The sequence below is a fragment of the Henckelia pumila genome, chromosome 4 (assembly GCF_033568475.1).
Source record: "Henckelia pumila isolate YLH828 chromosome 4, ASM3356847v2, whole genome shotgun sequence".
Lineage (NCBI taxonomy): Eukaryota > Viridiplantae > Streptophyta > Magnoliopsida > Lamiales > Gesneriaceae > Henckelia > Henckelia pumila.
The window spans coordinates 140,680,595-140,705,999 of record NC_133123.1 but is presented as its reverse complement, the minus strand read 5'-3'; the positions used below and the strand labels follow the sequence as shown (position 1 = coordinate 140,705,999).

Sequence of the window (25,405 nt, the reverse complement as noted above, 5' to 3'; positions counted from 1 at the left end):
TCCGTCGTTCTGAGTCATCTACCTTGTGCATTTCTAGTCCACGCGTCCAAGGTCCAGGAGAAGTTTTTTCTTGGTTGCTCCGCTCGACCAGCCGCCAGCGTACCTTTCTTCCCTTCTCGTCCAGTCTCCCTTATTCACTTTCGATCCAAGTGTCCAGGGACCAGGAGAAGTCTCTTCCCGGCTGCTCCGCTGACCGCTCGCAGTTCAACGAGGCGGTTGCCACCTCCAATCCCTCGCCGGTGAGGCTGCGTATATCGTCCGCTGAATCAGCAGCCTAAAGTAACCCAGCTGCTTCCCCAGTTTCTCTATCCCCGACCATTGCGTGTCTCGTTGTTCTAGGTCTCGTCCCGTATTCGTCCTACGTTTATATTTTTGCTGAATTTTGTTGCTGCTGATTGGTCGAATTATTATAAGAAGCTTGTGATTTTGCTTCTTTCCGTAGAAAAAAAGATGTGCGTAGTACTCTCCGATTGATACATAAAACGGCTGTGAACAAAAAATTATTTCAGGTCGGGTTGCACGGGTTATTCAGGTTAGGCGGGTTAATTCAGGTTCGGGTTTTTTGTTTTCGGTTTGGTTCGGGTTCGGATTGAGAATTTTCAAAAAATTTTTTTCACCAACCCGATTTGACCCAAACCCATTCATCCCTCCGAAATTTTTTATGGTAAGATTTATGTGTATTGATATTTTCTCTCTATTTTTCAAACTTAAGTTGATATTTTTTTACAGTAAGATTTATTAATTATTTTTTTCGAGGCAAAGATTTATTAATTATTAATTGAGATTATATTGCTACATAAATAATATAATAATTTGTAAAAAGATCAGTTTTTGATAAATTAAAACTGAGAAATTTTGGGTATCCGAAAGTTAGGTGGTAATTTGTTTATTTGGGTTTGGATAGTAACTTTTGCTACCCAACAAGTCAGAATATTGAAGAAGAATTTGATACTTCTAATCTTTCTAATTTTAAAAGCCAAATACTCCAAAAAAGAAAAAAAGAAAAAAGCAAAAAGCAAATTCGACTTTAAGAAAATTAATATTCTCGCTTTCATCAAACAATTCTTGCACAGTTGTATATAAATTATTTTTCTTTTTTAAAAACAGAGAGTCAACAAAATCTTTAAACTAAACAAAATTTGAATATAAACCTTAATTAAAAAAAAAAAAAACAAACCACTTTCTCTTTGGTACTCACGAGTCAAAACATACGCTACTCTCACTCCTCTAAGTAGCCCTAAAATCTCCATTAATCAGTTTCAATTTTGATTTGAGGTAAAATCCCAGCAAATATGGACTCTAAATTGAATGCATAATGTTAATTCCGTGTTGAGTTTCTTGTGGTGACAAAAATTGTGTACTGTGTGTGTTGTGGGCAGCTGATGGAGATGGTTCTACAGGCAAATGACGCGGTGGAATGGGCTTATAGAGCTGAAGGAGCTGTCAATTTGGTTCTTGCGTACTGTGGAAATTCTCCGAAATTTGTACCTTTTTCTTCTTCTTTCTTTCCCCCACCCCTCTCCTTTGGTTTTGTTTAATTGGCTTTGAGCAGATGATATATATGCATGTTTTCATCTTTACCACATCGTTTTTGGCATTTTCCGTACGAAGGATCAGTTGAAATTTTGTCGCTTTTTTAAAAAGACCACCTTTGCTGTCCATGCAAGCTGCTATGTAAATTTTGGAGCTTGGCTTGTTTAATGTTTGTAATTAATGGTAGTGGATGAAAGGTCTGAAAAATATCCTTTCTTTTTCTTGCTAATAACATAATTTTTTTTTAAATATTTTGCTTTGAAATTTTGGACTGTATATATTTGTGTTACTAATATTAAGACCTTGGAATACAATTTTGATGGTAGAGGTAGATGTTTTTTGTCCTACAGATGTCTGAGTTATATAATTTTTTTACTCTCTCTAGATTGGAAAGGTTCTAAGGATTCAAAAGGTCTCCAGGAATGGATCTGAATATGGGAATGGTCATTCAGCTCTAACCAAACATGAATACGTCCTGTGGGGAGAAGTGGCAGGCATTGCCTCAGCCCCTACAAGGGAAATTGTAGAGCAACTGTATGTGCAACAAATCATGTGCCCTTTGTTGGGTCCTGAGCATGTTGATGCGGGGGTAAGTTGTTGCCATGTCAGTTCTGAAGGAAAATCTTGTTGCTCTTGCAACTAACCTCTAATTTTATTCTCATTTCAACTATTTATTATTACCATGATCATCATGAATTCTGCTCACCAAATACATAAATCGCACCTTTTTTTCCTTCCATTTGCTTGTTATGCTTGTTTATCCTTCAGTACACACCTGTTTTATCATTGCTTGTCCATTTTTGGATCTAAGGGTACCATTCCATGTTTTATATGCGTTGTAACTGGTAAAAATATAGCCTCGTTTCACAAACTCTCTACATCTTTTAATGATGCATGAAGTGATGTACTTGTTGTATGGCCTATTGGCCTACAACTTGGTATCACCATTTAGTCGCTTAATACATATTTTTTAAGTAATAGATGGACTTGTAATAAATGTCACGTGTCATTTGTTCTGCTGATGAGATCAGTAAATGGAAGAGAAAACATCTATTGAGTTGACGTAATATAGAAAATGATTTATGTCATTATTTCCTCTGAACTAATATATTGTATCTGGTCATGGCTTTTGGCAGATTCGTGTTCTTGTATCAAGAGAATTTTTGGAGGCAGTCGAAAATAGGGTTCTTCATTCCCGTCCTTCTTGGCGTGTTGATGATGCCAAAGTCAATCCCCTATGTGACTCAGTTCTTCTTATTGCTGACCATTCAGTATTTCCTCTTGGTACGAGCTTCCTTCTAGCGTTCTTGTAAAAAATGAATTGTTATTTGTGCTATTCTTAATCTAGGTTGTCTGCTCACCAAATGAATCTTTGTCTAGGTTGTCTGGACAGATATTCATTTATATCTCATCTTTATCAGATCTATCCTTTGCTGAAACCAATTCTTCATGACCCATATTTTTTTTTGTCTATGGATATGACAACATTTTACCTTTAAACAATATTGTTTTGTGGGTGTTGGATTTTGGAAATGCTCTGGCCGTGTTATTCTACTTTTTTATAGCTAAAGACACAGATGAGGTCATAAAATATTGCTAATTGAAAAAAATATTCTTGAAATATGTCTAGCTTACTGTTTGGAGAGAAAGATAACTTTTTGTAAGTTCTATTATCAATATCAAAGAAATCTTCATGTTATCTGATTGCCTTTTTTTTTTTAAATGTTCGGTGTGAAGGGATTAATTAAAAATCATCCAAGTAGACTTTATGAGATTCAACCAAAAAAGGTTACAAATAGAAATGCAGATAAACTTTTCAACCACAAAATGTACATAATTTCATATGACTATCAGACTATGTAATTGAGGTAGTTTAATCACACATGATTTGTGAAATCATCTCGGTTGAATTGAGTTTTTTGGATGATCAAGAAAACAATTTGGACCCTATGGAGCTGTATTCCTTGTTAAATTAGTGTCATATTGGATAATCAATTCCCTAATCATGGTCTAATCTTCAGTTTCAGGTATGTTCAAGGAGGATTTTTGCATCTCTGTGGAGATTAAGGTATTTCGTATTTCATATCATTTGCATCTCTGTGGAGATTAAGGTATTTCTTATGTCATATGTTTTGAATGTTGTGTTCCTTGCACGTGTATACCTATCGTGTTAAGGATATAAGTTGCATCTAATTTTTCACATCTCAAGATATTTGACAAAAAATGAATGCATACATGGAGTTCCTTGCAGTTTACACATATTTGCTTCTAATAATTTCTCAAGTTATTTGAGAAAAATGAGAGAAGTGGAAGAAGAAAATATCGACATGATATTTGGTTAATTTGTTTGATAGTTGTTTTGATATGCAGTGTTTGATGGCATGAAAATGATTCTAGTGGAAAATAGAGATTAGGTAATTATTGTGTTTGAAAATGATGATTTTATATTTGAGTTGGCGGGATGTTTGGTAATTTCGCGATCTAGAGTCAATGATTTTTTTCCCAGGAATGACCAACAAAGTTAAGACCATTCTTTCTCAAAGATTATGACATCTTCCGTTTGGTCTCTTTTTCTAAAAATACAGCCGAAATGTGGATTTCTTCCTACTTCCCAATTTATTGCAGAAGAAAATGTTGTCAAAAAGAGAATTACTCGTTTTCAAATGCATCAAGCTCTGAGACTACATCAAGGAAAGGTAACACTTCCACAGATCTGAACTACAATCCTCCTACCCCCAGGCTTACTAAGATATGACTTTTTGTAATAAATTTACCATTGCATTTCTCAAATCCCATAGAAAAAAATATGATGGTTCTAACCTATCGCCTTATAACTATACATTTACTAGTTTTCATTCATGTTACTAATGGATTTTGTGAATGAATCTATCTAGGTGCCACAAATAAGCAAATATAACCCACTAGATTTATTTTCGGGATCCAAGGATAGAGTACAAAAAGCAATTAAGTCCCTTTTCCTGACGCCTCAGAATAATTTCCGGGTTTTTCTTAATGGTGCATTAAGATTTGGAGGCCTGGATGCTGCTGATAGTACCAATTGCACCGTTGACCAAGCATTTGATGATGCCCTCAAACACGTCATTCTTGCAAAAAATGGGATGCATACAAATTATTTTTTGGAACTTGTGGCCGAGGCAGTTTTCAGTTCTGGTTTGCTAAATCGGTTGCTTGAAGTACAGAAGCTTGATATTATTGACATTGAAGGAGCCATTCATGCGTACTACGACATAATTTCTCAGCCTTGTGTAGTGTGTCGGGAAAAAGGTGAAAAAATACAGACAGGAAAGTATTCAACCTTGCATTCAATGTCAATGCATGAAAGCTTAAAAATTGTGAGAGATTACTTAATATCTTCTACGGCCAAGGACCTAAGTATGATGATTAGTTTTAGATCTACAAGTAATATGGATCAAGGATCGTCGTATGACGTGGTTTATTTGGATTCAACCAATCAAAGTTTTCATTACAAGGTAAAATCACTCACAGTTGTCCTATCATTAATGGTTATTAATGGTTAGTTTTGAAGTCAATTCAGTAGGTAGAGGATTCATGTAGAGGTTTTGTTTTCTTTTGGATACGATTTTTTTGCAGCTAAAATAATTGTGGTCATGTATTGTGATCATGTTGATTGGACTTGAATATTTGCAGCTAAAATAATTGTGGTTATGTATTGTGATCATGTTGATTGGACTTGAATATTTAGAGATAAGTTCATAAAAGTACTTTTGTTTTTCCCTTTTTAACAATGACAAGTTTTTTTAATTTTTCCGCTAGACATCTAGATATTACTGTAGTTTCAGGTTTCGATTGAAAATACCTTCACCCCTGGCAATCTTTTCAAAAATTTGTTCTTAGCTGTATAGTGTCATTTTCTAAAAATATCATTGCTAACCAAGTTTGAAATCCTTTAGGCATCTTTCATCGATCTGGATATGAAGCCATTGAAGAAAATGGAGTACTACTATGAGTTGGATCAACGAATAGTAGGTAATTATATCCAAAGAGAAAAAAATGTGCAAGAATTTGAAAATGGTAAGTCATCAAATTCGTATTGATGCAATGCCAAAGAAATTCTCCAACGTCAAAATGCAAATACAATGTCAGGTACTTCGCATTAATTATTGTTTCATTTCATGTTTTGTATTGAATTTTCCATTCCATTTTCTTTTGCAAATCTTACACTTCAGTTATTGCGAAAAAACAATATTTCCATTGCATTATTTGAACCATTACAAATGAAATGGTGAGATGCCTATTTATACTACTACTCTCAAGAATGAACAACTAAGATAAATTTAATCATACGATGGAGATTAAGTCTAGTGAATATTCCTTGGGTATTTTACTAGATATTTACGAGTGAACACAAAGATTAATCCACCAAATTCCAGAATGTTCTAAAAAGGAAGGACTTAGAAATAATGTATAATTGATTTCTAGAGAATTCCGCTCAGTTCAAGTGATCTCTAGAATGCTTGAAAGCCTCTTGGTGTTACCTTTTTTTTACGTCCATTACATTGAGCTCAAAATATTTTATTTTATTTTATTTTTGAGTTTTAAGTCGGTTAAAAAGTTTGAGTTAAAGCTCAAATATGAAAAATTGACCGTGTTCAACTCGATTTGTTTTGTTTGATTGTTTAATATTTAACGATGTTGAGGCTGCGACAACTTCATCTTCATGATTTATAGTTAAAATTCAAAAGAAGAATTGATTTTTTTGTAAACTTGATACATTTTCCTGTATAATAATGACTTAGTTTATGCTTCATGTCTTGCATAATTTATTAAGATCATTCATTAGCATAATAGTTTCCTTGGATTGCCCTGTTCTCACTATCATTGGTCGATGACATTTTTAGGTGATGACATTTTTAGGTGCTTAAAACTCATCCGTTCAATCTTGTAGTTAAAGGCCAAGTTCAAAAGTATCGAGACATAGAAAGAGAGCGATTGCTGGAACTCTTGGATTTAGTACTACCCGTCAAATTTTTGGATCAACAACCATGTGGAGAAATGTCATATTGGGATTGCGACTACCCATTCTATGTTGTTTATCTACGTTCTGTTTGTATTTTTAAATCTCGATACATTGTAAATGTTTGTTGTATATGTGTATCTATTACCCTAAATGTAACTTCACACGTTTGGGATTTGTAACTAAGTTGCTGTCGTTGATTGAGCTCTTAGAAGTTAGATAATTGTTTGAAACTCATATGTCGAAATCTGAAGCAATTCCTCAATTTCTTGGTCATTCGCAACAAAATATTTTGCTTTACATGGATAAGTCTGAATTTTGAGTCTATATCATTTTCTCAAAATGTTTTGGCAAGAGTTTAGTTGAACTTTTTTTGGTTGAAAATTATTAAATTGAAGAAATAAATGTCTTTAGAAACTAAATTAGTTTGATTTTTGAATTTTAATTCAATTCAACTGAAACTTGGTTGAAATCTTTTGGTATATTTAAATATAATATAATTCTGATTGTGTGTTAGCGTAAGAATTCAAACTTTTATGATGGAAAGAAAATACAGAACTTTGATGATTATATAAAATTGATGATTATATAAAAGTATGAATGATTATTGAATGTAAATGATATCATCGAATAATAAATACTTTTTTTTAAAAGGGTCGGTGTTAAGAATTTTTAGCAAACAAGAGCTTTGCCATTTTGAATTGTATTTTTCCAAGCAAAATACTGGATGTGTCTATGTCTGTGTAAAATAAGCTTTTTGTAACTTTTAGTCTTTTACAAGCAAAACATTGGTGTATATGTCGGTTTTACCTTGTGGCGACGTGTAACCCCATGATTGGTTAAAATCAATGAGGTCCACGTGGAATCCACTGATTTTAACTAATCAAAATCCGTCATGCCACCTACAGAACACTAGGTATCAAATAACTTTTAGCTTTTGTTTCTAATCTATAAATAGATAAATATTAGGCCTCACATAAACAAAAACCAAATCTTTTTACTAGTAGTTTTTCGGCTGGGGAAATTTCAGAAAATAATCTTCGGGGTTTTTAATTAAAAAATTAAATATTATAAAAATTGTTGTGAAAAAGTAAAAATTTACGGTAAAAAGTAAATATTCCAAAACTCAAAATATATCAAACTCTACACTTTATAATATTTTTCTCTCAACTTCAATTGTATTTTTCATCACAAATGAAGACCTATTTATAGATCCACATTTGAGATTAGTCCAAAAATAAATACATCATCATCTACATCATCACACACTAATTTTCCACATTTTACAACTCAATATTCAACATTCAACATTCAATATTCAACATAATATTAATAATAATAATATTTTTCAACACTCCCCCTTGTGATGATGATCGTGATATGATGACTGTCTTCATTACGTGTTTTATACTGCCTCGTTAAAAACCTTACTAGGAAAAACCCAGTGGGATAAAAACCATAGTAAGGGAAAAAGAGTGCAGCCACGTACACTCCCCCTCATGTTAATATGAGTGATTCTTCACATATTCCGCAGATTGCGCATCCCAATGTTGTATATATGTTTTCTGAATATCGTCGTGGGAAGTGCCTTTGTGAAGAGATCTGATGAGTTCTCACTTGATTGAATATAACAGATATCAATATCTTTATTCTTCTCAAGCTCTTGAGTGTAGGCAAAGAACTTTGGGGGTATATGTTTTGTTCTGTCACTTTTGATGTATCCTTCTTTCATTTGAGCAATACATGCAGCATTGTCTTCATACAACGTCACAGGCTTCTTGTCTACTGATAATCCACAAGAAGTTTGGATATGTTGTGTCATTGATTTTAGCCAAACACATTCACGGCTTGCTTCATGTAGCACAATAATCTCAGCGTGATTTGATGAAGTTGTTACGAGTGTTTGTTTCTGTGAACGCCAAGAAATTGCGGTGCTTCCACGAGTAAATACATATCCGGTTTGAGAACGTGCCTTATGTGGATCAGATAAATATCCAGCATCAGCATAACCAATGATACTTTGATTGGTGTCTTTTGAGTACAAAAGTCCCAAATCTGTTGTTCCTCGTAGATAACGAAATATATGTTTAATTCTGTTCCAGTGCCTCTTTGTTGGATATGAACTGAATCTTGCCAATAAATTTACAGCAAAAGATATATCAGGTCTAGTGCAATTTGCAAGATACATAAGGGCACCAATGGCACTTAGATATGGTACTTCTGGACCAAGAATAACTTCATCATCTCCACATGGACGGAATTTCTATGTTTAATGATCTTACGACCATTGGAGTACTTAATGGATTTGATTTATCCATATTAAAACGTTTAAGGATCTTTTCTGTATAATTTGTCTGGTGAACAAAAATTCCACATTCTTTTTGTTCGATTTGCAAACCCAGACAATACTTGGTTTTTCCAAGATCCTTCATTTCAAATTCTTCCTTCAAGTACATCATAACTTCTTGAATTTCTTTATTCGTTCCAATGATGTTTAAATCATCAACATATACAGCAATAATTACACATCCGGATGTTGTTTTCTTGATAAAAACACAAGGGCATATTGAATCATTTACATATCCCTTTTTCATCAAGTGATCACTTAGCCGATTATACCACATTCGGCCTGATTGCTTCAACCCATATAATGATCTTTGCAATTTTACAGAATAAAATTCTCTGGGTTTTGAACTTTGTGCTTCAGGCATCTTAAATCCTTCAGGGATTTTCATGTATATATCACTATCAAGTGATCCGTATAAGTAAGCTGTAACAACATCCATAAGACACATTTCCAAATTTTCAGACACTGCAAAACTAATCAAATATCGAAACGTAATTGCATCCATAACAGGAGAATACGTTTCTTCATAATCAATTCCAGGCCTTTGAGAAAAACCTTGTGCAACAAGTCTAGCTTTATATCTGACTATTTCATTTTTCTCATTTCGCTTTCGAATAAAAACCCATTTGTATCCAACAGGTTTTACACCTTCAGGTGTGAGGACTATAGGTCCAAAAACATTACGTTTATTCAGCGAATCCAATTCAACCTGAATGGCATCTTTCCATTTGGCCCAATCATGACGAGTTTTACATTCACCAAAAGATTTTGGTTCATGATCCTCATTTTCATTTACGATGTCACAAGCCACATTATAAGAAAATATCTCATCAATGTCTTCTATGTCTTTTCGGTTCCATATTTTTCCAGTATTAATATAATTGATAGAGATTTCACGATTCTCGTCAGTTTGTGGTTCTGACAGAATATTTTCATCATCAGGTGATTCTTCTGGAACACCATTTTCTATTTTATGATCGTCGTGTTTCTCTATGCCTTTTCTTTTCCGAGGATTTTTATCCTTGGAACCGACTGGTCTTCCACGCTTCAAGCATTTTATGACATCATGAGTGTCTTCAATTTGTTTCTTTGGAATTTCAATTCGAGCAGGGGCATTTACAGCATGTATATATGATTTTGTTACTCCTTTTGTGTCTGCAAATGCATCTGGCATTTGATTTGCAATTCTTTGCATGTGCACAATTTGCTGTACATCTTTCTCACATTGTTTGGTCCTTGGATCCAAATGTAACAATGATGGTACATACCATGTGATTTCTTTTTCGATGTGTTTCTTTTCTCCCCCTAACACTGGGAAGATTTCTTCATTAAAATGACAATCAGCAAAGCGTGCTGTAAACACATCGCCTGTCTGAGGCTCAAGATATCTAATGATTGATGGACTATCATAACCGATATAAATACCGATTTTTCTTTGAGGACCCATTTTTGATCGTTGAGGTGGTGCAATAGGCACATACACCATACATCCAAAAATTCTCAAATGAGAGATATTTGGTTCTTTACCAAATGCAAGTTGCAATGGGGAGAATTTATGATATGCACTTGGTCTGATGCGAATTAATGCCACAGCATGTAAAATTGCATGTCCCCATATAGAAATAGGGAGTTTTGTTTTCATAATCATTGGTCTAGCAATCAGTTGTAGACGTTTAATCAATGATTCAGCTAATCCATTTTGCGTATGAACATGGGCTACAGGATGTTCAACAGTGATTCCCATTGACATACAATAATCATTGAAAGTCTGGGATGTAAATTCTCCAGCATTATCAAGTCTTATTTTCTTGATTGTATAATCTGGAAATTGATTCCGCAATTTTATTATTTGAGCCATTAATCTTGCAAATGCCACATTCCGAGTTGACAATAAGCATACATGTGACCATCTGCTAGAAGCATCTATCAATACCATAAAATATCGAAATGGTCCACATGGTGGATGAATTGGCCCACAAATATCACCCTGAATGCGTTCAAGAAATATGGGTGATTCTGTTTGGATTTTAGCTGATGATGGTCTTATAATAAGTTTTCCAAGAGAACATGCTTTACATTGAAACTTATTATTCTGAAAGATCTTCTGGTCTTTCAATGGATGACCATGCGTATTTTCAATAATTCTTCGCATCATTATTGAACCAGGATGTCCCAATCGATCATGCCAATTTGTTAATATTGAAGAACTATTAACCACCATATTTGATTCGATTGGCCTTATATGTGTATAATGCAATCCAGTAGGGAGCATTGATAATTTTTCAACCACATATTTCTTTCCTGATTTATATGTGGTAAGACACATATATTTCTGATTTCCATCAGTTATCGTCTCAGTATCATACCCATAAGAGTATATGTCATTAAAACTCAACAAATTTTTTTTCGATTGTGGTGAATATAAAGCATCATTTATCAGAAATTTTGTACCATTAGGTAACAAAAAATGTGCTTTTCCACAACCTTCAATCAAGTCTACAGGACCTGATATGGTATTCACCATTATTTTTGTTGGTTTTATTTCCAAGAAATATCTTTCATCTCGCAGAATAGTGTGTGTTGTACCACTATCTGGTATGAAAATTTCCATGATATTATTTCCATGTTTGCTCATAGCATTTTCCATATCAAACTTCACAAAAAATGCAATAAAGAAAAATTAATTACAATACAAATGCAAAATATAACATGCTTTATAATACAAGAATGCATTAAAAATACAAATTTGTTACAATATAGTCCCACCAATATTTTAATCAATGTCTTCGAAATCATTCAAAAAATCTGCAGCATTGAAACTAGTTGAGCCAATTAAATGGTCACTATTTTCAACAAAATTGGTCTCTTTTCCTTTCCCTTTTGTCGATTCTTTATAAAGCTTACATAGATGCTCAGGGGTTCGACAAATATGTGACCAATGTCCTGGAGTGCCACATCTATAACAAACACTCTCAGATCTTTTTGAGTGATTTTCATTTTCACTCGGGTTTTCATGCTGCCTTTTTGGTGGGTGGTTCGCGACGTTCTTTTGAGATGAGTTATTGAAGTAACTATCTCTATTATTTTCATATCCACGGCCGCGACCACGACCGCGATCATTTTTACGTCCACGTCCACGTCCACGCCCACGTCCTCGACCTCGTCCACGACCAAAATCTGGTCTATGCCTTTGATTTTGATTTTCATTTTTCATTACGACATTTGCTTCAGGAAATGTCGTTGATCCATTGGGTCGGGATTGATGATTTCTTATTAACAATTCGTTGTTCTTTTCCGCCACAAGAATACATGCAATGAGTTCGGAATATCTCGTAAAACCACGCACTCTATATTGTTGCTGTAGAGTTATATTTGATGCGTGAAAAGTGAAAAATGTTTTCTCAAGCATTTCCATCTCTGTGACTTCAAGTCCACAGAATTTTAATTGTGAGACTATTCGATACATTGCAGAATTATATTCACTGACTTTTTTAAAGTCTTGGATTCTCAACGAATTCCATTCATCACGGGCGGTCGGAAGTATCACTTCCCTTATATGCTCAAATCTTTCTTTCAACCCTTTCCATAAAATCATTGGGTCTTTTTCTGTGAGATACTCACATTTCAACCCTTCATCAAGATGTCGGCGTAAGAAAATCATTGCCTTTGCTTTATCTTGTGAGGTTGATATATTAATTTCTTTGATGGTATCACTTAGACCCAATGACTCAAGATGCATTTCTACATCGAGAGTCCATGGCATATAATTCTTTCCAGTGATATCGAGCGCAACGAATTCAATCTTTGCCAAATTTGACATGGTGGTACTAGAAAAATAACAATACATTTTATTAGTTAATTTCCATTAATATGACAATACAAAATAATGGATAAACGAAGATTACAAGTGCGTATACAAATAGAGAAAAAATAGGTGGTGAAAAATCGCTGGTGAGTACAAAACTCGTGAACATGATGATCATAGTCGTTATGAAAAATATCCTTAGAAAAGCCAAAAGCTCCATCTTCTTTTTCGAAAAAAAAAAACCGAGGAGAATGTTTTGAGATGAAGAATGAATTTTGGTGTGATTGAAAATGAGTTTGAGTGAACATATTTATAGGCAAAAAACTAGCCGTTTATGACCGTTTGTGACCGTTGAGGGTAAGAAAAAAATGATTATGTGTTGAATAAAAATTCGTGATAATCATGTGATGCGTATAATGATAATCATAATTAAATATACGCAATAAAATATATATCATATCACGTTATTATAAGGTCAGTGTCCTAGACAATCTCTTATATAATAACATGAAATTATATATTGATATAGTTAGTATATATACATATATCATATCACGTTATTGTTTAAAAACCTTAGAGGCTTTTATACTTGTCGTATCCCTTACCGGAAGTGTGGGATGTCGTCTTAACATCCTCCCAGGATTTATAACAAGTTTTTAAAAACTAATTTTTTTTTCATAACATGATAATATATATTAAATATATACACAATAAACAATAAAATAATTATTCTTACTTGTTGAATATTTTTGACTTCTTCTTGTATTTTGGATCGTCGGAAAATATAGAGAACCTTCAAGCGATCGTGCTGATAACGTGTTGTGAAAAAGTAAAAATTTACGGTAAAAAGTAAATATTCCAAAACTCAAAATATATCAAACTCTACACTTTATAATATTTTTCTCTCAACTTCAATTGTATTTTTCATCACAAATGAAGACCTATTTATAGATCCACATTTGAGATTAGTCCAAAAATAAATACATCATCATCTACATCATCACACACTAATTTTTCACATTTTACAACTCAATATTCAACATTCAACATTCAATATTCTAACATAATAATAATAATAATAATATTTTTCAACAAAAATAAAATTAATATATCAGAATAGAACAAAGCGGGCACTTTCACCAATTGGTAATATATTAAAAATATATATATATATTTTTGGTGTTTCCCGGTTATTGGATCAGTTTTTTCGAAATTGTCCTTTCAATTCATATATATAAATTTGAATTTATTTGTATATATTTTTCTTAACTAACAATTATATATATTAGATAAGAAAAATAATTTTTTAAATTTAATTATGAATAAAGATTTTATTTCTGGATATTTTTATATTTTTCCCAACTAACCATTACAGATATCATATTGATAAATAAATTTTTTTAAAAATAAAAAAATGTAAATATTATTAAAAAATAACAATCTATATGCAACATACAATATTAAATATTATACGGTTTTATACACACGCGTGTGATTATGCTGGTAAAATATTATATATATATAGGGGATATCCTATTTTTATCATTAGAAAAAGATCTTGGATGGGGTTTTGGGGTTATTGTTTTTGATATATTTATCAAGAATCGATTATGAAAATAGAACTACCGCATAGTTCTTCCATTTTTCTTAGAGCATGTACAAGGGGCGATCAAGTTGAGCGATCAAACCCAACTTGATCGCCCCATTTAAATATTGCCCCCTCCAAGGGGCAATATATTTCACGAGGAAACTTTCTAGTGCAATCAAGATTGTGGGCCCCGCGCGAACACTCTCCGCGCGGTTAAGCCCACAAATCTTGTTTTTCTTTTTTTTTTTTTTAATTTTTTTTTTCGCGCGGGCCTCACCAATCTTTTGTTTTTTTTTTTTAATTTTTTTTTAAACATGGTAGGGAGTTGATCTATTATTTTAATTTATAAAAATGATTTTAATTAAAAATAAACTGTTAAAAAAATTTAAGAATAATTAATAAAAATATTTAAAAAGGTCAATGACTATATTTTTCAAAATCAATGAAATTTTATTTTTAGTGTCAAGTTTAATTCATGTGTTTTTTTTCATGTTTGTTTTTTATTTTGAAATATTATGTATGCTTTTAAAATTTTTTTTTTTTTTTTTAAAAAAAAAATTATTTTTTATTTCTTATATTTATGTACATTTTTTTAATGTAGTTTTTAAATTTAATTATGTTTATTTTTAATTTGTTATATTTATGTTTATTTTTATTATGTTTGAAAAGCATTATTTAATTGATTAAAAAATTATTATTTCAACATCACCACTACAACATCAACACACCATTGTAGGAACAAATAATAAAGTTATCAACGCTGATATCATGCGATTAAGTTATCAACTTGACCACATCAATTTCCTCACATCCTTGTACATACTCTTACTGGGCCACAAGTTTAAGATCAAATCCCTTGTCCGCCAGGCTTCCGTGCCCCGCCGCCATTCCATAAAATTCTAGCAAGTACCTTAAATCTCAAGAAACCCGCAGTAAAACACAAACACACAAGAAAAAAGATTCGAGAAGATGAAGTTTTCATACGAATCTCTGCCGTCTCCCAACAAGATTTTGACAGCAGCGGCATCTGTAGCTGCCTCCATAATCCTCCTAAAATCCATTGTCAATGACCTTGTCCCTCCTCAGATTCACACGTATCTCTCTTCCTCCATCAAAAGACTCTCCACCAAACTCACTGTTGTTATAGAAGAATTCGAGGGCCTTACTTCAAATCACATGTTTGAGGCAGCTAATGTGTATTTGGGCACCAAAATCAGCCCCTCCACGCAAAGAGTCAAGGTGAATAAACCCCTGAAAGAGGATGAATTATCTGTAACAGTGGATATAAACCAAGAAATCATTGATTTCCATGATGGGGTTAAGCTGAAATGGATCTTGCTGTCATCTGCCATCAAACAGGCAAATCAGGGGAATAAAAATGGCAATCAGAAAACTGCATTACGGTATTTTGAATTGAGTTTTCACAAGAAATATAAAGATACTGTGTTGAAAGTTTATTTGCCATACATATTGAGGAAAGCAAAGGAGATCAAGGAAGAAATAAAGGCCGTTAGGCTGCATACTGTTGATTACAATGACACTGATTATTGGAGCTCGGTTGTCTTGAACCATCCGGCGACATTTGATACAATGGCAATGAATTCTGATGTGAAGAAGGAGATGATTGAGGATCTGGATAGATTTGTTAAGGGGAAGGATTATTATAGGAGAGTTGGGAAGGCTTGGAAAAGAGGGTACTTGTTTTATGGTCCACCGGGCACGGGAAAGTCGAGTTTGGTGGCAGCCATGGCTAATTATCTCAAGTTTGATGTCTATGATTTGGACTTGAGAGAAGTACAGTGCAATTCAGATTTGAGAAGATTGTTGATTGGTACGGCGAATCGGTCTATTCTTGTAATAGAGGACATTGACTGCAATGTGGGATTGCACAACAGAGAGACTGGTAATCCGGTAGCTGAGGATGACAAGGTATGTAAACACGCAAAAAACACAAAGTGAAGATTTGTCAACTAAAAAATAACAACTCATGCATAACTTCATAAATGTGATTTCCGACACTCTCCCCAAGTAATATTTATATTCTTGCTCCACATAAATCAAATTCCTAGTTCTGTGAATATATGATTCACCTTGAAATGCTTTTAGACATTGACAAGAAGGGTTCTCTTCATGCTGACAGATAACATTGTCGGGACTACTCAACTTTATCGATGGCTTGTGGTCGAGCTGTGGAGATGAGAGAATCATAGTCTTCACAACAAACCACAGAGATCGATTAGACTCAGCCCTGTTGAGGCCCGGCCGCATGGATGTGCAGTTGGAGATGTCCTACTGCACAATCAATGGTTTCAAGACACTTGCAGCCAATTATCTGAAAATAGAGGAACACAGACAATTTGCTGAGATTGAAGAGCTTTTAACAAAAGTGAAGGTGACACCAGCTGAAGTTGCAGGAGAGCTCATGAAGAGTGAGGATGCAGATACTGCCCTACTATGCTGTACCAAACTCCTCTTGGACAAAGAAAAGATTCAGGGCAAAACTCAATACAGTTGATATATCTATTTAAGTAGCAGTCGACCCATAATCTCAATGCAAGGTGTGGATGCAGAATACACTATTGAGTACTGAGCAGTGAGCACAAAGATTATCTAATTCTATTTAGTTCTTGGTTAATTACTTTGATATTTATTAATTCCATATCATTGAAAATGCCTTAGTCATGACTAAAATCAAGTCTGAATTCACTGTCTCCACGATGTTGAAATATCGCACAAGAACAAACCTATAGAAAGTGACACATAACTTGATAGCATTGCTGCATCAATGCATATATGTACTCAAGACGACCCCCTTGCCTGAAGTCCAGATGGAGGGAAGTGGAACATCTTGAGGCATAGAAACTAAATCGCGTGCCACATAAATTCGAGGATAGACCCGCATGTTGTTCTCCTAAATTTATAAATTATAGATAGTGACATATCTTTATGGAGCAGAGATCATGAAGCTGTCTATCACTTGGTAGCAACACTTTTGTATCCATCATCAAAGTTTTGCGAAAATGATACCAAGCACCAGGTCACAACCCAAGCCGGTAGTTTGCCAGGCCATACCCATACATACAAAGCAAGATCTAACTTAAAGTTTCATCATGGAGCTTATGTTGAACACGTATAACACAATTACATACGGTAAGCTTTTAATCGAGTATTGAATATTTTTTTTAAAAAATATTTAATAAACATTAATTCCAGTGCAACGGTTTGTCTTAGTTATTTTTTTGGGATCGAATTAATTTCTAATTTTTATTTTATTCTGAAATAACCAGTATACCGATTTAAGGATACACAATATTTGAGCATATATCTAATGTGGTCCATTGAATGTTTGTAATGTTCTCAATTGGAACGAGACATATGTTATCGAGTTTAAATTAAAAAATAAAATGAAATAATATTGAGATGAAGAAAGAAGCCCATTGTTAAAAGAAACTGACTTTTTCTTCCACGGACTATTCATGTTGGAGCTTTATTTGGTTTAAATTTATTTAATTTTTTCAAACCCCTGGCTTAGTTGGGACTTCTATTCAGATAGTTCATATGGAATATGACAAAGATTTGCATCACAAACAAGTTTCTTCCATATCCCAATTGGTTTTGGGAATATCCCTTTGGATGCGATTCGTTATGCTTTGTCCAAGATCACAATTCATCGGCCAAAAATAGGTGGATTAGAGTGGTCAAAACTAACCACTCTAGCCACACTAATCTTAGAGCTAACTCTTGAGACAATTTTGTTTTAGCAGCTAAGCACTCATGATGATGATAAATGTAGACTAATATTAATTTATGAGGTTGTTTTTAAAGTACAAATATAACTCAATAACATATGTAGAACAGAACAGGCCATATGTTGATTGGGGCTCGCATGGGAAGCTGGTGAATACATAAAAATAAAATTTCAAGAAATGCCACAATCCGTCAGAAAGTGTGTGAACGTTGCCATATTCATTTTCATACACAGTTAGCATGAAAGGATAAAGCAGTCAGATGATGAAATAAATTTTAGTCATCAAAACTAATGTACAGTAAGCATCGATGCATCATCAACCTGTACGCCAGAGATCTACCGAGAATTAATTCAGTTTAATGTACCAAGTTGAATCAGTTTTGAGAATCTTTGATAAAATAATTCTGTACATGTAGTTTCAACATCAAGTCAATTCACATGATTCATAATTTTTCAATTTTCGATGACCAGAATTTTGCTAATTGTATCCCTGTTCAACTTTGATGGAATAATCCTGTACACATAGTTGCATCTTCAATTTAATTCAAGTTCCATATTTCTAAATTTTCAACTAACAGAATCTGGCAAATGTACCGATGACGTGTCATTTCTACCGTGAGTTCAAGTTTGCTAAGGTACCATTTATTTTCTTCAGGTTTCAAGCTCCTGACTAAGCAATAGATATGCCTCTCCATGGTCCTCTGTCTGACCTTAGGCAGCCTCCTTCAAGCTTACAATTACAGCTCCCGCCAAGAAAATCCGGAAGCTCACTGAGCACCATTGATTTCATTAGACTAGCAGCAAGGCCATTAGAAGTTTGAACGAGTACGAGTTAAAAAATTAAGCAGAATCCCATAAACTCATCTTACCTTTCGTCAATCATTTCAAGCAATTTGGTTTGATACTTGTTGCCAATGACCTAAGAATTTGGATGATATAATAATAAGTCTTTTAATTTATTGACTCATGATAAATGTATGTGTTTTACACAAGTATTTTCATATACCTGAATCTTGGATGCTGTTTCAGGGTCAAGAAAGCATTTTATAGCGCTCCAAATTAAATTAAAGCCAGTGCCAGCATTTATGATAAGCATTTGAGAAATGGTCTGCATATATTAGGCAGCGATGATAAGCTTTATCATAAAAAACAACTAAAGATAGAAACGAGTGTACCAGAAAAGTTAGCATTACTTCAGGATAATCGTCACTATAAATCTTGCGGAACTGCATAAGGACATTTTGCACGGGTCTCGTAAAACTCTTCAAGCTCTGAACAGCATCGAGCCAAATTATATATATATATATTTCAAAATGACAAATAGTGCATGGAAAGCACAACTAGTAGGAAGAGAAGTACTTACCACACCTTCAACATCAAGAATAACCAAATTTCTGTTAATGTGTCTGTTTGCAGCGATAGAGCAAGCAGGAAACCTGACCCTATGAGTTTTCTCAGAGTCCAGGGCTTGGTATTTGACATATCGATCTAAAGTGGTGACTTGCAATAATCTTTCCACATCAAGCTTTCCCAATCTTTCAATGTAGATCGGTCTTCCTTCCTTGTCTACGCCGTGATAGCCCTGAGGGTAATATTTCTGAACTTCATTCAATTCCTTAAAGTCGAAGTCCTGGAGATGATACGTTAAAGTTACAAGAATTACAAAGCATTTTAGAAAGGCAGACAAGAATGAATTAACAAATTCACACTTTTCCTCTCTCGTGCCTGAGAAGTAATTATATAATCAGATGCCATTCAAGTACAAATTATCTGTATCCTCAATCACGAAAGCTCACCTTCATTACAGTGTTGCCACCAAAATTTTTCCTCCAATCAAACATCTCAGTCAACGAGTTATGTTCCTCCATTGACACTAATCCTGGTGTTCACAATCTGATAAGCACGAAGCATTAACAAAATCAGTCCAAAATTTCATCCAATCTAACAATTTCGATGGCGATGAAAGTATACGCAGAAGTTCCATAAGCCAAGGTCGATAATCAAAAAAAATTTAGATGTCATGTTGAGTTGGACAGAGACAGCCCAAAAACAGGTACTCGAGGCTGGAGTTCAATAACTTCACTTTCAAAACAAGGTATCAATTCCAGAAAATTCGCAAAACAAGAGTTTCAGAGCACGACATCTAGCCATTCATCAAAGCAACCGCTGAATCACTGAATAAGTACGAAACAGCCCGAATTCTCGTAGAAGACAAATTGAAACTGCTGATGAACACAGCGATGATTTCACCACGCACACGAATTCGAAACTGAATCCTAAAGAATTCAATCTTAAACCGTAAAATTCCATCACCACGGAATCTATACGCAAACTAACAGCAACTCGAACAAAGAAAAATACAACAAACACAGAGAATGAATATATACACAAAATCAGCATCAAACAAAGCAACGAACCGAGTAACAGGTGGAACCGTCGTGCTCCGAAGATGCAGCGAAATGTGTAGAACCTCTGGTTTTTGTGCTTGGATGGCAGCGCTTCAAAAAGGAGGACGGGGTGGTCCCCACGAGTACACGTGGCAGGATCTTGGCGGGTGCCGTTCTCTTGGCGGGAATATGCCGCGGAATATGAATACCGTTCAATTGTTTGCACGTAAATGGATGCGTGTCTGCAGTTATGCTATGAAACGTAGGTGTTGAAAAAACTTACATGCACAATCAATTATTATATTATTATTATTTTAAACTTTATGTATCATCTATCAACTGTTCAAAAAATTCATGATATGTAATCGTGTCTGTAATTTTTATTGTACGTGTGTGTAGTTTTCACATTTTTAAGTGGTTATTATTATTATTATTATATTATATCCTTTTTCCCAACTTTGTTCCGCGAAAACTGTGTAATTATTATTATTTTTTCTTTGATTACGAAATTGAGGTGCGCTTGCATGGGTCAGAACTCATGCTTCTATCATAAAAAAGAGATATTTGTGTCACTTCACTAAATCACGGCGAGTGAGAGGAACCATCATCCAGAAAATCTAACATCAAAGAATTCAATAAGCGCTTTAATACAATTCTGCATTATATTACATAGAACATTTAGTTATTATCCATACAACACGCACATATTATATACATACTGAAAATGGCTTGACAAAGACAAAGCGATTGTTATGTACAAGGCGTAAACATCCTCTCTTTGACAAACGAGTCGTTGAACTCCTCTAATTCTATGGCCAATTCTTCTTCGTTCGAAGTTGACTCAGCTTATCCCTCCACGAAGCTGCACAAAATTGACATTAAAAACTGTTGCAAGCCACAAACTTTTCTCAGCAAATTAAAAGTTAATGTAAGATGGTTTCGATTCATCCATGTCTGCTGTATCTGAGGAGGTGCGATGAAACACGGTGGACTCAACATAGAAGACAAGAAAGAACCTCACACTTAACTGACTACAAACTTATTAAGCACAACTTTAGTGATCAACATTTAGTTTCAAAGAGAAAATGGACAAGATGGATAAACATTGTCCAGTCAACAATTTTGGAGCAATAGCACTGGTTGAAAGACCGTTTACATGCAATTTAAGATAAAAAAATTTATACGACGCGCTCGACATTTGCTATGGCATACTGGGAAATATGAATTTACTCTACTAATAAATCTTTGGGTCATGTAAGTCTCACACAGAAATTTTATAGGTAACACAGCAGAGTGCTCAATGTACCTTTTGAACATAGACATAGCATACACAGTGTTACTCTTCAATTGGTTGCCAGCATGCATGTTCACTTAGAATTTATTTGCCTAACCCCAAAATCCAAATAAAAGATTTCTGAAAATGCAAAATTTGCCCCCCATATACGTTAATATTGTTTCCTGCCCCGTTAAATTATTGGATATATTAATGCAAATGTGAATATAATGGAGAAAAAGTACCTGCATCCCGGTAACGTTCCTCAACCACAGCAATCATCATATTCCGTACTAGATCAAACTCCTTTGTATCGATACATGGTTGCCCAGTAGGTCTACATTAAGAAAATCTTATTCAATTTGGAACTAATGCAATTGATTCAAATTCGAGTTCTTCCAGCAAAAAATCATAGCTCTGAAACCATGCTTGCTAGTTCCAAGTTCCTTAAGGACATCATTCGTACCTGTCAAGTTCAGTAAACAATCTGCCATCAGACATAGAGCTCCTAACCGACACCTTGGGCGTCTCCATAACCTTGACGCCATCGTTGTAAGCCAAGAATTTGTTCACTTGTATTGGCACCTGTGGTAATAAAGTAGTAGGCTATATGAGTTACCCCATTTAATCTTAAAATGAATGTAACTTTTTATATTACCTTGCATCTCACTGCGATATTGATTGCATCCGAGGGTCGGAGATCAAATCTTACACTCTCCGCTTCATTATCCAACTTCAATCAGAATAAAATAATTAATCCACTGATAAACTAACAAGGGTGAGAACTAAGAAGAACACTTGTAATTCAATCACTTACCTTTGTAAGATGCAGCTCAGCAAAATATGCCTCGTGTACCCTCTTGGTGATACGTACAAGCTTCACCTGAAAAAGAAGATAATTCATTGCTGAAATGCTCATAAAAATGAAAATAACAATAGTTTGTATTGTCAACGCACTGTATAGCCCATCTTCTCAATCATCTCTCTGACCACTTGATACATGGTGGGCCGAGCCTGAAAATTTATGGAAAAATTAGAATCTTACCAAAACCCAAAAATATCCGTTGAATTCAGATACCGAAATAAGAAAGAGCAGGGAAGCATACCATTTGAACATTGCGTACAGCTGCCATTAGTAGCACACTTGGCATTTCCACTGTAGTGAACGCCATAAGAATCAAGAATAATGAGACAATAAAAGATTAAAACAAATTTGTAGTCAGAAAAAAAAAATTGGTCATATTAAAATCTTACAAACTATTATAGGGAGTAGTAGGCCGGTCCCATCTTCCATCTTCAGAACAATTGCAGGATGTGGAGCGTAATCCGGCAAACGACTTCCATGAGGGTTGTTATGGACACATCTCAAGTGCCCACCATCTCTCATCTTGATCATGAAACCCTCTGAGCCACTTTTCACCTCAACTATCATATCATAAATAATAAGCAGACAATAGATTTATATAGTCCAATTTCCACAATCATATTAAAATCCACATAGAATTACAGGAGTTCGCCATATATACACTAGAAGAATAATTCTCCCATGTAGGAGCTTTCATATAGATCAGTATCTTTTATTCCCCAAACACATGCAAATCATAACAAGTCAAATGACGGAAAAACCAAAACTTTCTGATTTCAATAAGGTATACAATTACGTGCAATAATAAACTCCACATACCAGCTTCAATCACACTAGAATTAACATAATCAGCATCATTTTCATTGGAATTTCCAGCCATGCTACCATTACCATTTGAGGATGAACTGAAACTACACCGAATAGATATGCCTTGCCTCAAATTCGGTCGAAAACCCGTGTTTGTATTGACACTTTGGAGCCCTTTGAGCCCCCATAGCCCACCTTTAATGAGTTTATCTTTCAGCAAAGGTGAACTGGCATGTGCTGAGTAGACTCCAGTCTGTTTTGATCCGACTACGGGGCAAACAACAGGGCCTTGAAGCGAAGCCATCTAGAATCCTTTCAAATGCATCAGAACAATATACAGTAAATGTCAAATTTTTATAAGCCTGAATGTTAATATCAAACAAATGAACAGAGACTTGAATATAATTCACCAGTTTGTCATCTTTGAATGATAGTTAAAATCCAGCTGGATAATCATGATACAACATACAGTCAGATACCCGAATCTTCATTCCAAGGTTCAGTAATTCCGAAACTTGTTTAAGTGAAAATTTCAAGAGAGAGCTCAACGTTGACTAGATAGGAAAAATTCAATTTCGTCATAAATTTCTTGTCATATATCAAGAATCTAATAATTATTATCCTCAAATTAAGCTATGATTTATCAACCATAATATACAACAGACAATGAATCAGTAGCAATCTTTAAATTTTCTTTACACAACAGAAATAAAACCGAGATCGATTGAACACACTCTCAAAGCTTTACAAGTCAAAACACATATTTTAACGGAATCATCGTTCGATTTTACACGTTAACCACGTATTCAGACCATAAAATCTCGCAGTTTATCTTCTCCATACTCAAGGTTTAGCTTCATTTCATTTTTCAACATCCAAAAAAAATTTCTTTATATATATATATATATATACACACCTCGAAAATAAAAATGATCTTCAAGTTTCGGCAATCAACAGAAAACCCACCAAAATCCGCAGCTTAATTCCTACAGACTTCAAAACTGTGAGAATTTCATGGAATCGGGAACAAGATAAAATTGATCTGGGCTCTAAAAATAGTAAGAGCAAAGGAAAAATAAAGGGAAAGGAAAAGAAAACTGGGGAAGGAATGGACAGTTGATGACTGAAGTCTGAAGAGAGAGTAGATAAAGAAAAAATATCGAGCTTGAGAAATCGATCACAAATATTTTGGCTCAGTGAAGTGCGCTGGAGATATTTCTTAATTTCTTTTCTTTATTTAGATTTCACAATTTTTTTAATAATAATATTAAGATTTTAAATTGATTTATTACCTTACATATAGGATTTCATATCACATGATTTCAGTTGACAATAAAATCAAATGATATGCTTTATTTGTTTGTAGCCCGATTATTTTAATAATTCGCAAATATTTTAAAATTTTAATTTGTTAGTACAAATTATTTTCTGTGGAAAAGGTAATAAAGTTCACATGAATTAGTATTAAAATTTATAATTATTACTTGCTAGATAATATCCTTTTTAATCACACTTTGAATAATTTCAGAGATATTAATTTATAAAGATACTATTGTAGTTTCATTTTCAAGCAATCATTAAAATAATGGTCCTTATGTTCAAGAAACGAAATTTTCATTAAAAGCGAATCAACTTGTTCGAGCCCATTTAAATTTAAAGAACATACAAATTTTAATTTTGTTAATGGAACAAAATAAAAAAAAAATTAAGGCATTTATGTCCTGCCGGCATTAGATATTTCATGCGGGGATTGTTGTTGTGTTTCTTCTTCTTTTCTTTTTTTTTTCTTCCCCTTTTTTTTTTTCTTTTTCTCTGTCTCTTTTATATATATATATATATATATATATATATTAATTAATATATATAAATGGAGATAAGAAAAAGATAATATTCTCTAATACATGTACATATATATATATACCTTGAGACCAAGGACTAAATAATTTATTAATTTATTAAAATATATAAAATAAAATCATGGAAATTATTTACCATTGAAATGGAATGTTTGGACTGTACTTAACTGGTTGTGAATACCATGTACGTGTACAACAAT

The 25,405-nt window shown here is 33.9% G+C and overlaps 4 protein-coding genes across 9 annotated transcripts; 2 read left to right on the top strand and 2 right to left on the bottom strand.

Moving 5' to 3' along the window:
* Positions 1–19: 19 nt before the first annotated feature.
* LOC140859946 (inositol-pentakisphosphate 2-kinase-like) lies at positions 20–6,829 on the top strand. Of its 6 annotated transcripts, none has more exons than XM_073262588.1 (9): positions 1,127–1,275; positions 1,380–1,484; positions 1,919–2,122; positions 2,670–2,817; positions 3,555–3,601; positions 4,119–4,229; positions 4,428–5,024; positions 5,466–5,658; positions 6,461–6,829. In XM_073262588.1, exons 2-8 carry the CDS (start codon positions 1,383–1,385, stop codon positions 5,607–5,609), a joined length of 1,353 nt encoding a protein of 450 aa, XP_073118689.1. In that variant the 5' UTR covers positions 1,127–1,275; positions 1,380–1,382; the 3' UTR covers positions 5,610–5,658; positions 6,461–6,829. The 6 variants fall into 6 exon arrangements, with proteins under 6 accessions (XP_073118690.1, XP_073118689.1, XP_073118693.1 ...); XM_073262592.1 differs by having other exon boundaries at positions 6,430–6,829; XM_073262591.1 differs by having other exon boundaries at positions 6,414–6,829.
* Positions 6,830–15,139: 8,310 nt separating this feature from the next.
* Positions 15,140–16,988, top strand: LOC140866509 (protein HYPER-SENSITIVITY-RELATED 4-like). The gene is made up of 2 exons (XM_073271510.1): positions 15,140–16,198; positions 16,410–16,988. The coding sequence occupies exons 1-2, from the start codon at positions 15,239–15,241 to the stop codon at positions 16,782–16,784; spliced, it is 1,335 nt and encodes a 444-aa protein (XP_073127611.1). The 5' UTR covers positions 15,140–15,238; the 3' UTR covers positions 16,785–16,988.
* Positions 16,989–18,216: 1,228 nt separating this feature from the next.
* On the bottom strand, positions 18,217–20,618 carry LOC140866974 (phosphatidylinositol/phosphatidylcholine transfer protein SFH3-like). The gene is made up of 7 exons (XM_073272043.1): positions 20,435–20,618; positions 19,814–19,910; positions 19,381–19,647; positions 19,211–19,288; positions 19,024–19,125; positions 18,887–18,936; positions 18,217–18,787 (listed from the first exon to the last, which is right to left on the bottom strand). The coding sequence occupies exons 2-7, from the start codon at positions 19,883–19,885 to the stop codon at positions 18,688–18,690; spliced, it is 669 nt and encodes a 222-aa protein (XP_073128144.1). The 5' UTR covers positions 19,886–19,910; positions 20,435–20,618; the 3' UTR covers positions 18,217–18,687.
* A 397-nt stretch (positions 20,619–21,015) lies between these two features.
* LOC140863330 (bifunctional nuclease 2-like) lies at positions 21,016–24,576 on the bottom strand. Its single transcript, XM_073266688.1, has 10 exons — positions 24,266–24,576; positions 23,362–23,661; positions 22,932–23,102; positions 22,784–22,833; positions 22,635–22,691; positions 22,495–22,560; positions 22,336–22,410; positions 22,144–22,262; positions 21,923–22,014; positions 21,016–21,266 (listed from the first exon to the last, which is right to left on the bottom strand). The coding sequence occupies exons 2-10, from the start codon at positions 23,651–23,653 to the stop codon at positions 21,214–21,216; spliced, it is 975 nt and encodes a 324-aa protein (XP_073122789.1). The 5' UTR covers positions 23,654–23,661; positions 24,266–24,576; the 3' UTR covers positions 21,016–21,213.
* Between the last annotated feature and the right edge of the window lie 829 nt (positions 24,577–25,405).

Bases quoted from the DNA above. Each gene is read 5' to 3' on its own strand.
- LOC140859946 (XM_073262589.1), top strand. From the start codon at position 1,383: ATGGAGATGGTTCTACAGGCAAATGACGCGGTGGAATGGGCTTATAGA. The intron at 2,818-3,554 runs GTACGAGCTTCC...TCTAATCTTCAG, and splicing joins CCATTCAGTATTTCCTCTTG to TTTCAGGTATGTTCAAGGAG. The intron at 5,025-5,465 runs GTAAAATCACTC...GAAATCCTTTAG, and splicing joins ATCAAAGTTTTCATTACAAG to GCATCTTTCATCGATCTGGA.
- LOC140866974 (XM_073272043.1), bottom strand. From the start codon at position 19,885: ATGGAGGAACATAACTCGTTGACTGAGATGTTTGATTGGAGGAAAAAT. The intron at 19,648-19,813 runs GTGAGCTTTCGT...TATCATCTCCAG, and splicing joins GTGGCAACACTGTAATGAAG to GACTTCGACTTTAAGGAATT. The intron at 18,788-18,886 runs GTAAGATGAGTT...AATGGTGCTCAG, and splicing joins CTTGAAATGATTGACGAAAG to TGAGCTTCCGGATTTTCTTG.
- LOC140866509 (XM_073271510.1), top strand. From the start codon at position 15,239: ATGAAGTTTTCATACGAATCTCTGCCGTCTCCCAACAAGATTTTGACA. The intron at 16,199-16,409 runs GTATGTAAACAC...TCATGCTGACAG, and splicing joins CGGTAGCTGAGGATGACAAG to ATAACATTGTCGGGACTACT.
- LOC140863330 (XM_073266688.1), bottom strand. From the start codon at position 23,653: ATGGCTTCGCTTCAAGGCCCTGTTGTTTGCCCCGTAGTCGGATCAAAA. The intron at 22,015-22,143 runs GTACGAATGATG...TTCTTAATGTAG, and splicing joins TTGTTTACTGAACTTGACAG to ACCTACTGGGCAACCATGTA. The intron at 21,267-21,922 runs GTACTTTTTCTC...AATTTTGTGCAG, and splicing joins GGAACGTTACCGGGATGCAG to CTTCGTGGAGGGATAAGCTG.